The 10,754-nt window shown below is 36.0% G+C and overlaps 1 protein-coding gene across 1 annotated transcript; it reads right to left on the reverse strand.

Moving 5' to 3' along the window:
- Positions 1 to 7,262: 7,262 nt before the first annotated feature.
- On the reverse strand, positions 7,263 to 10,754 carry LOC133692060 (ATP-dependent zinc metalloprotease FTSH 2, chloroplastic-like). The gene is made up of 5 exons (XM_062112735.1): positions 10,620 to 10,754; positions 9,039 to 10,229; positions 8,648 to 8,961; positions 7,986 to 8,226; positions 7,263 to 7,817 (listed from the first exon to the last, which is right to left on the reverse strand). The coding sequence occupies exons 2-5, from the start codon at positions 10,227 to 10,229 to the stop codon at positions 7,476 to 7,478; spliced, it is 2,088 nt and encodes a 695-aa protein (XP_061968719.1). The 5' UTR covers positions 10,620 to 10,754; the 3' UTR covers positions 7,263 to 7,475.

Genomic DNA, 10,754 nt, shown 5'->3' on the forward strand with positions numbered 1-10,754 from the left:
AATTCAAAAGCTTGTATTCAATTATGCCTTAACTTGTCAATTCAATAAATTCTTGCCATTTTCCTTTAACTTTTTCTTTTTTTTATCCACACAATTTGGCAAGAACAAGATTTCTTTTCCTTTTTTTTTTTACTCTAGGCCAAATCAAGAAGAACAAAAATTACACACTAAAATCATAATTTTTCTTTGACGTGTTCAACAAAATTAAGAATCTAAGCAAGGTGATTTTTTTTAATATAGGGGTTGGCCAAACTTTGAAATAATAAGAGAAGAAAATATTTGTTAAAAAAGAAACAAGACCTTAACTGAACTAGAAAGGAAAAAAAAGCAAGAAACAACACAAACTAAATATTAAAGGGATATAACTTGATAATAGAACAAGCTATGATATCAATTGATGCGAACACCTCCCAAGATATACGAAAATCATATTTGAATGGTTTGCAACTTGACCTAATAAGAACATGCCTTGGAGAACAAAAAATATATACAATGATCACTCCTATCTTATGCATATAAAGAGACGTGGACGAGTAATATAAAATCATAATAAAGTTAATCAATCCTTTAAAGAGTTTATAAGTTCAATCAAGAACACATATTGAGTTTATAAGTTTAATCAAGAACATATTATAAGAACCACTCAACCACATAAAAGATAGCAAGAATGCATATTTATTTATTAAAATTAGTCCTTTTTTTTTCAAAAAGTTTCTGCAAAAAAGTATTTATATTAGAAAGAATCTTAAACCTAATGGAATATCCTTAATGAATATGGATAAACCTAATAAATAATAACAAAATAAACCCAAATTTAAATAAATGCCCTACTATATCTAAAAGGCATAATAATAATTAAAATATAAATAAAATAGTAGCCTAACTAATTTAAATAAGACTAAAGTCATTTTCATAATCTGCTAGCAGAATTAAAACCCAATTTCAAATACATTCTCTCTCATCTTAATGAATTAGAAGGCGGGTCATATATCATTGGAAAGCTACGAATGTTTACTTTCCAATTCAACTAAAAGTGTATTAACATTCCTTTTGTAACTCCATTTATGACCAAAACAGTAGTGAAAGGTCAAAATTGACAGTTTTGAATCTTTTTATTCCAATGTTTTTGTAATGTCTGAATGCCCAGCTATAAACCCTTCTTGAACATGAATTAAAATAATCAAGACTTGTATTTCATTATTTAACATCTTCTTGAAACTCACCTTAACCTATGTATCTTATATAAGTTAATTGAAAACATCTCCGAATCTCTTAGTCATAAGTCTTGTCACTAGACCAACTAGAACTTCTAATGAATCTCTTTGTGTTACTTAGATTGCATAAGAAATTATTGTGATTTGGGATGAACATATCCATTAAATTAACTTAAATTTAAGATGAAATAAAGTAATAAAATCAGTACATGAAATGATAACTAGTGATAAATCGCGTAAACATCCCGATAAGATAAAATAATTATTTTAAATGAATAATTTTTATAAATTTAAGGTGAGAATATTTATAAAAATAAAAGGTAATGCTAAATAAATTAACATTTGATTTTACATGTAAATATCTCTAACTGCCCGTATAAGTCTCAAATACAATCACATAGTTTTTAACCAAAAAGGAAGAAAATATGAGGGAAACATTTTTATTATGATAAGGGATGAAATTATTCAATGAATTAGTTTGAGAATATTGATGATTTAAGTAAACAAAACAATATGGAAATTCATTTTTTCGCGTAAAAAATACCTATTGTCCAAATTTACAATATCAAACATAACTCTCAATCTGATTGTTGAATCAAGCTAAAATTTTACAAGGTATCTTCTCACATATTGTTTTATATTGGGTTAAACGTTTAGGGCAGTTTGAGTTCGGGAAGGCCTTGCGAGAGTGCAGATGGTCGGAAACAAAATACAAAAAATAACATATGAACTCATTAATGACATTGTCATAATTTTATCAAAACAATTCCCCCTAGCACTATTCATGTCGATAGCCTTTACAAGAGAAGAGAAGAGAAGAGAAGAGAAAGAACTGGATGTTGATGTTTTTTACATAAGGGGAAGAAGAAGAAGAAGAAGAAAGGAGGCTTGTTTGTTGTGAAATAAGGGATTCCATACTTTTTATTTGGGGGTTTTACTCATGGATAATTAAATATAAATATTTTTAATCATTCCGTTGGTGATATTTATTTTAAATTTTAAATTTAATAAAAAGTTTTTAGAAACCATCAAATATCATCGATGGCTTTTTAATTCATCAGTGATTCCGTTTGTAATATTTAATATAAAATTTTAATTTAATCAAAAATTTCAAAAACCTGCCAAATAGCACCGATGACTTATCAATCCGTTAGTGATTTTGTATGTAAAGAACAATAATTAACAATGCAATTGTGAAGTAAACAGTTCTAGAGCTCTCTAGAAAATACTGATGGGATTTTTCATCGGTGATTTTCTTTGTAATTGACATGATGAATAGTGTTAGAGAGAAGTTAATAGTTTACCAATAGTTTTACTGACGACATTAATTTCGTTAATATAAATGATACATCATCATATTTTTTTGCTTTGTTTTAATTATTATTTTTCCTACTATAATTCCCTCGGTATATACCGAGGGAATATTTTCATCGGTAAAATTCATTGTAATTTACCGACAGAAATATTTCATTGGTATTTTCATTTGTATTTATTAATTTTCTAGTAGTGTGTAAAGTCACACTTACATAGCGGGAGGTTGGACGATTTCTCTGGCAGTTTACTATTCCAATGTTTCACTCTTTCTTTCTGTCCTTGTAAGCCCTTCTCCTTTCAAAACTCCCATCTTTAGAACCCTCTCTTTTTAGAGAAATCATTAAGTAGACATGACAATTGCACCTGGATAAGAAATTTCCATGTATATATATACACACACTTTCAGTTTTTTAAACTGATTATAACTTCCATCCATATCAAGGTGATAATTCATGTGTTTTGAGTGTATGAGACCGTAACTGATACCAAACATTTATGAAGGACTTCACTACATTTTCTATTGAGTGGTGAAGTTACTAAATTAGCCTCTGAAGTCACAACAAGATGGTCATTACTAGGTTTCGAAGTAGTTTTTATTCCTTCTTCCATAAAATCAAAGATGCAAATTATACATTTAACTAACTTTAAGATGTATGGTCAAAGTTACAGTGAACATATGGGGAGTTAAAAGAGTTTGACAGATTGTTTAATATGGCTGTAAAATCTCCTTAACGATGTGAGGAGAAGACTTGGCATTATATACTAACATTATAGCTAAAGAATCCTATTTATTAGGATTGGATAAGTATAAATTAACAAGCTAATAGTTACAAGGAATTCTATGTTAATTAGAATGGAGATATCTTAGGGATAACTCTTATCACCCCTTGTAAGGTAAGCGTGGGAGAAGGGTGGACGCAAAGCTTGCTTCGAAAAAGAAAGAACTGTGGTTTGGACACACCTCTAGTAAGGGAGTCAGCAAGCTGCAAGGAAGAGGGAACAAATCGTAACTTTAAGAAGCCATTAATAACAAGCTCGCATACAAAGTGGTAGTCAATGGCAATATGCTTAGACTGTGGTCGAGTAACAGGATTAACAGCCATGAAAATAGCATTTTGATTGTCACAGCACAGAGTAGGTGAAGTTGGTAGTGTAACATGAAGGTCTCTAAGTAATTGAACAAGCCAAACAATGTTAGCGGTGTTCGACCGCTAAGAAGCGATATTCAGCTTCTACACTCGATCGCGAGACAATATTTTGTTTCTTAGAGGACCATAAAATTAATTTGGAACCAAGAAAGATTGCATAACCAGTGGTAGATTGACATGTGTTGGGACAACCAACCCAATCAGTATCATAATAAACAAGAAGTTCATGAGTGGACTGTTGTTGCAACCAAAAACCATAGTGAACTCTGCCTTTAATATATTTTAAAATGTGTTTAAGTGCATGAAAGTGATCCTCTGTTGGAGCATGCATAAATTGGCAAATAAAATTAACACTGAATGACAAATCAAGCCTTGTGACAAATCAGGCCAATGAACGAAACAAAATAGGATTAGTATATAAAGGCCCTTCAACTGTCAAATGTTGTCCCACAACAAAGGGTGTAAAGATTGGCTTAGCATCAACCATGGAAGCTTGTTGCAAGAGATCAAAGGCATAGTTTGTTTGACTGAGGAATATACCTTGATCATTAGGCTGAACTTTAACACCAAGAAAATAATGAAGAACACTTAAGTTTTTTAGTGAGAACTCTTTGGAAAGTAAAGCAATAAATTGATGAATTAAAGATGTGCTACTGCTAGGATAGATAGATTATCCCTAGAGCAGAGTGATGGACAAACAATGATGAATCAGCTTTGGTGCTTGTTTTAAGCCATATAATACTCGTTTAAGGGAACATACATGCTGAGGAAACAAATGATCAGTATAGCCTAGAGGTTGTTCCATGTGGATTTCATCATGAAGGAGGCCATGGAGAAAGGCATTATTGACATCAAGTTGATGTAACTGCCATTGAGAGAATAAGTCAAACAGTAGTTGGCTGAACAACATGACTAAATGTGTCATCAAAATCAAGACCCTAAATCTGAGAGAACCTTTGAGCCACAAAGCGTGCTTTATGACATTCAATGGACCTATCAGATCGAAGTTTGATCTTAAAATCCATCAGCAACCAACCACATTATAAGATGCAGGATAAGGGACCAGAGTCCAAGTGTCATTCTTCTTCAAGGCTTGAATTTTAGAGTCCATAGCGGACAACCATTCAAGGTGTTTGACAGCTGATTTAAAACCACGTGGCTCTTTGAAAGTAAGAAGAGCCTGAAGAGGTTGTGAAAAAGAGAAAACAGTCATAACATGTTGTGTCCACGGTTTAAAAACACCAGCTTTCCCTCTAGTAACCATGAGATGTTTGTTAATGAGTAGAGAAGGTTGGGAAGACTAGAGAGATGTTGAGGCTACAATGGAAAAGGAGGGAACAGACAGAGATAGTTGTTGAGTGGAGGAGTCTGCAGATATAGGAAGTATTTGGGCGGGACTGTCACTATAGGGTAAACATGGAGAACTGAACAATTATGGTGAGATGACAAAGTCGATCAAAACATGGAAATCCTTTATGAAGAGTACTATAACCTAAAAAGGCACATGAAGCGGATTTTGGAAATAATTTATGTGGTGAATCGTGTAAATAAGGAAAACAAAGACATCTAAAGGTATGAAGCATGGAATAATCAGGTTTCTGACCAAATAATAGAGCATATGGAGTCTTACAACTAAAAGACGGTGAATGGAGTCGGTTTATGAGAAATACTACAATGGAGAATGCCTCAACCCAAAAGGATACTAGTAGACAAGCGTGAAACATAAGAGTAAGACCTGTTTCCATGACATGATGATGTTTGCGTTCGGCAATACCATTTTGACTAGGAGTGTATGCACATGCTAGACGAAGAACAATATCATGCGATTGTAAATGTTTTTAAAATTTAGTATTTGTAAATTCAGTCCCACTATCACATTGAAATGATTTTATTTTTGCTGAAAATTATGTTGTAAGGTAATTTTGGAAATTGATGAATGTATATAAAAAAAACAAATTTATGTTTCAAAGTAAACATCCAACTAAATCAAGTACAATCATCGATAAAAACAACGTAGTAGCGATAACTATTAATAGAAGAAATTGGTGATGCACCCCATAAATCACAATGTAAAGGATCAAAATGAATGTCACAACGTTTATCATTAAAAGAAAAGGGTAAACGATGGCTTTTACCAAACTAACAACCATTGCAAAGAGAATAATCTATTTGTATCAATAGATCCTATTCTAGAGAAAGAGGCAACAAGATGAAAATGTGGATGACTTAGTCGTGCATGCTATAGACGAACTGTTGCTTGTGGCTTATTGGAAGAGATAATTGAAGCAAAAGCACAATGATGATATAGACCATTCTCATATCGACCGAATCTTAGTACCGTTATGGTACCTTGATCCTGTATAGTAAAGCCAAAAGAATGAAAGATAACCCGACAATTAAGTTGTTTTGTGAGTTGACTAATAAAAATAAAGTTTTTCATAATGTTAGAAATAACAAGAATATTAGATAAAACAAGGGAGCTTTGGGAAACAATATTAGAAATAGAACCTTTATGAGAAATAGAAAGAGATTGTCCATTACCAATCAGGACACGTTCATTGCTAGCGTATATAATGGACACATCTAAATTGTCTGAGTTGTTTGTTATGTGAGAGGTGGCACCAAAATCAAGAAACCACTCATGATTATTGAAGTCTTGGACAGTGCATGCAGAAAAGGCTTCAGCTATGTTAGCGGACTGTTTCTTTTTAAGTTTCAAGAAACTCCTGCAATGTTTGGCCAAATGGCTCTTTTTGTCACACAATTGACAATGAACAGTAGTGTTGGATGGTGTTTTAACATTGTCAGAGTATGCAGAAGTTGTGGAGAATCGTAACTTTCCTCTCTTTGGTTTTGACTTACGTTATATCTATTGTGTATAATAAACAAAAGTGGATGGCGAGTGGGAAACAAACTTGGCAAATATCTTATGACTCAAAGCTTTTGGAACGATCTTTGAGAATGAGGGTAATGGAAGTTATGAGATCATTGTCGTAGAGAAAATCTTGTAGTTTAGTCCTAATACTCGTAAATACCAATGGACTTTATTTATGTCATCAACAGGACGACTAATGGCAGCCAATTGATCACAAAGTCCCTTGAAAACTCGGGAGAACTCAGCAATGGATTGAGATCCTCGTTGCATCAGTTGGAATTCATCCTTGAGATTCAATTCACAAGTATTTGATCAGTTGGAGTTCATCCTTGAGATGCAATTCACGAGTATTTGATCGGTGTGAGAAGGAAACTTCAAGAACTTGCCAAGCCTTAAGTGAATGTCATAAAACTAGTACCTCACTCATGGACTCCTTTGTAAGAGAAGAAAACAACAAACTCAGAAGCATTTGGTCTATATGCAGCCAAGAATTGTGCTCATGATTTGGCTTTGTAACTCCACTAGAATAAGTGATCACAGTACATGGAGCAACGATATTCCCAACCAAAAAACCAAAGAGTTCTGGACTAGTTAACAGGGGAATAACTTGATTTCTCCACCACAGATAATTGAAAAAGGTCAGTTTAATAGTGAGTCTGTGCACTATTGTGTTGAGCAAAAAAGTAGGGCATGAAAAAGATAAATCTGTCATGATTAGAATCTCCAACCGGGCTTTGATATCATAAAAGAGTTTGACAAATTGTTTAAGAAGCCTTGGCATTATATACTAACATTACAGCTAAAGAATCCTATATAATAGGATTCGATAAGTACAGGTAAACAAGCTGGTTACAAGGAATTCTATGTTAATTAGAATGCAGATATCTTAGGGATAACTCTTATAGGAGTAATAGCATACAATAATTACACAGCCACCGGGGAGGATACTGAGGAAGGGACCCGATTCTCAGCTGGAATCTCAACAAATTCAGAGAGGATTGCTCGGAACTCATCACCAGTCATAGTTTCCTTCTCGAGGAGGACTTCCACAATCTTATCAATGGCCTCACGGTTGTACCTTATGTGGCTCAATGCAATTTCATATGCACTGTCTGATATCCTCTTCACGGCAGAATCAATGTCTTCCGCTAGCTTTTCTGACATTGAGTTCCTTGCCATCATTCTCATGATGACGTCACCACTTTGAGCTGATGCGTCCATGAGTGACCATGGGCCAATTTCAGACATTCCAAACGTGGTTACCATCTGTAACAGGCCAGATTAATCATACTCCTCATTTCAATTAAATTGCTCCGATAAAATATACAAAAGGAAGTGTAGAACCACACACAAAAAACGAAAGATAGAGATACCACACGCATCACTCAAGGAGCAAGGAAAAGACAGCAAATGTCACTTCAAATGTTTAGTTACCTGTTTAGCCAAACCGGTGACCTGCTGCAAATCACCAGCTGCCCCAGTAGTCACCTCCGACTCACCAAAGATCACTTCTTCAGCAGCTCTGCCACCTAAGCCACCAACTATTCTTGCAAAAAGTTGCTGCTTGGAGATCAATGTGGGATCATCTGCAGGAATAAACCAGGTGAGACCCCGTGCCTGGCCTCGCGGAACGAGGGTGACTTTCTGAACTGCATCATGCCCTGGAGTCAAAGTTCTGAATAGAACAGTAAGGAGCGTTAAGGATGTTCTTTTCCAACAAAGAAGACATCTCCACGAGAACAAGTGATGATAACCTGGGTAGAGAGATAATTTCGGACTCACAAACATACAGGTGAGGGGACAATCAGGTGTCTTCATTAAAGCGACAATACAGACAAGTTTTTAGTGATGCATTTCATCACTGCCAAGTAAACTAGGATTGCATGCAACATAGAGATGGAGCATCTGAAGTCCCCAATAACAGGGCCACTATTTCTCTAATTCCGCTTCTCAACATGAGATAACCATCAAATTGAGTTCCTAGCATTACTACTCAGTTCTAATCAGATTTACTCAATGACATATTTTATAAAATAAGTTAGAAATTTAATGAGGTGAATTTCCATGAGACAGAAACGGGCTATTATCTCACTTACCCGCAAATGGCATGGCCAACTTCATGGTATGCAACAAGACTTTTACTCTTTCCATCTGTCATAACGGTTCCTTCCATTCCAGCAACAATCCTATCAATTGAATCATCAATCTCTTTAGATGAAATTGCTGTCTTTCCACGCCGCCCAGCTAGGATAGCTGCCTCATTCAAGAGGTTTGCAAGATCAGCCCCGCTGAAACCAGGTGTTCTCATGGCTACCACATCAAGAGACACATCAGCATCAAATTTCTTGTTGCTAGCATGAACTTTCAGTATCTCTGTTCTTCCCCGTACATCCGGGACATCAACAGTCACCTGCATTAAAGCTTCATAATGAGGACTGCCCCGAAGAACAATAAGAAACCAATACGGACATGATAACATATTCTTACCTGTCTATCAAACCGTCCAGGCCTCAACAAGGCAGAGTCAAGAATGTCTGCCCTGTTAGTTGCTGCAACGACAATGATGCCAGTATTACCCTCAAAACCATCCATTTCTGTCAGAAGCTGGTTAAGGGTCTGCTCTCTTTCATCATTTCCTCCGCCAATTCCAGTTCCTCTTTGCCTTCCCACGGCATCAATTTCATCCACAAACACAATGCAAGGAGCATTCTCTTTGGCCTTCTTGAAGAGATCCCGGACTCGAGATGCACCAACACCAACAAACATCTCAACAAACTCCGAACCTGAAATGGAGAAAAACGGAACACCCGCTTCACCAGCAATTGCCTTGGCCAGAAGAGTCTTCCCAGTACCTGGAGGTCCAACAAGAAGAACACCTTTCGGAATGCGAGCCCCTACTGCAGTGAATCTCTCAGGCTTCTTGAGAAACTCCACTACCTCCATGAAATCCTGTTTTGCTTCATCCACTCCAGCAACATCATCAAATGTCACCCCAGTGTTTGGTTCCATTTGGAACTTTGCCTTAGATTGGCCGAAAGATAAGGGGAAACCAGGACCACCAGGCCCACCCATTCCTCCTGATGAGCGTCGAGAAAGGAGGAACAGACCTCCAATTAAGATTAAAGGAAAAGCCAGGTTTCCAATCAGGTTGAATAGCAGAGAACCAGAGTCCTCTTGAGCATTATGTGCTGCAAAGTCAATGTTCTTCTCTCTAAACTTCTGAAGCAGCTCTTGGCTGAGTCCTGGAAGTTGCACACGAACTCGCTGGACCCGGTTACCCAACTCAGGGGAAACAGCCTCTACAATAGCAATGGTTCCATTCTCATACAAGTCAACCTTATTCACCCTACCCTTATCCAAATACTCCAAGAATCTAGAATAAGACATCCTGGAGGAAGAAACACCTTGCTCATCAGCGTATGCTCTCCCACTTCCCAGTAAAGCGGTTCCACTCATTCCCCCAAGCAAAACCTTCAGAAAACCCCTTCTTGCATCATGCCGTCTCTTGTCCAAAGCTTCCTTTGCAATAACATTTCTTGAGGTCTTAGATGAAGGAAGGAGATTGGAAGAAACGAAAAGGTGACCGCCATAGAAGAACTCCTTGGTCGAATTCTGCTTGGCATTACCGGTGGCTGACAAACCGTTTCCAACTAGACACGCTGCCGAGGACGCTGCCATCTGGAAGCATGCGAAAGCAAACACTTAGTTCAATAACAGTAGTAATATTAGATAAACACCAGTCAGTTCTTCTTTATCCATGCTTTGACGCGAATGTTGTTTCTCAAGAGTTTTTTCAACTTCAAAATAATTCTTTTAAAAATCTTTATTTTTAATATTAAAATCATAAAAATAAAAACACTTGAGAAACACTAATTTAATACACTTTTTTTATATAAATAAAACATCCCATTTCAGGCAGGATTTATTTAAACCATTAGAATAAGATTCATAGCATAATTCGATCGAATAATAGAGTAACAAATAAAATACCGAAATCAATTTAAGAACAAACGTATCAAGAAAAGGAAGGAAATGGAGAAGAAGCAGGAATAGCGTAGCATACCATACCTTCAAAGAAACAAAGGAGAGGAGAGGAGAGGAGAGGATTACTGGTGAATGGAACTTACTAATGGCTGTCAGGGCTCCTTTATATATATGTCTACTTGGAGGGGAGGCGGAGTCGTTACCTGTTGTCGTGGATTT

This window comes from Populus nigra, chromosome 4 (assembly GCF_951802175.1).
Source record: "Populus nigra chromosome 4, ddPopNigr1.1, whole genome shotgun sequence".
Classification (NCBI taxonomy): domain Eukaryota; kingdom Viridiplantae; phylum Streptophyta; class Magnoliopsida; order Malpighiales; family Salicaceae; genus Populus; species Populus nigra.

What these genes read in the sequence shown, in the direction of transcription:
- LOC133692060 (XM_062112735.1), bottom strand. Translation starts at nt 10,229, where the DNA reads ATGGCAGCGTCCTCGGCAGCGTGTCTAGTTGGAAACGGTTTGTCAGCC. An exon ending in GTTGGCCATGCCATTTGCGG is followed by an intron (nt 8,227 to 8,647) that starts GTAAGTGAGATA and finishes TGTTCTATTCAG; the next exon opens with AACTTTGACTCCAGGGCATG. An exon ending in TCACCGGTTTGGCTAAACAG is followed by an intron (nt 7,818 to 7,985) that starts GTAACTAAACAT and finishes GGCCTGTTACAG; the next exon opens with ATGGTAACCACGTTTGGAAT.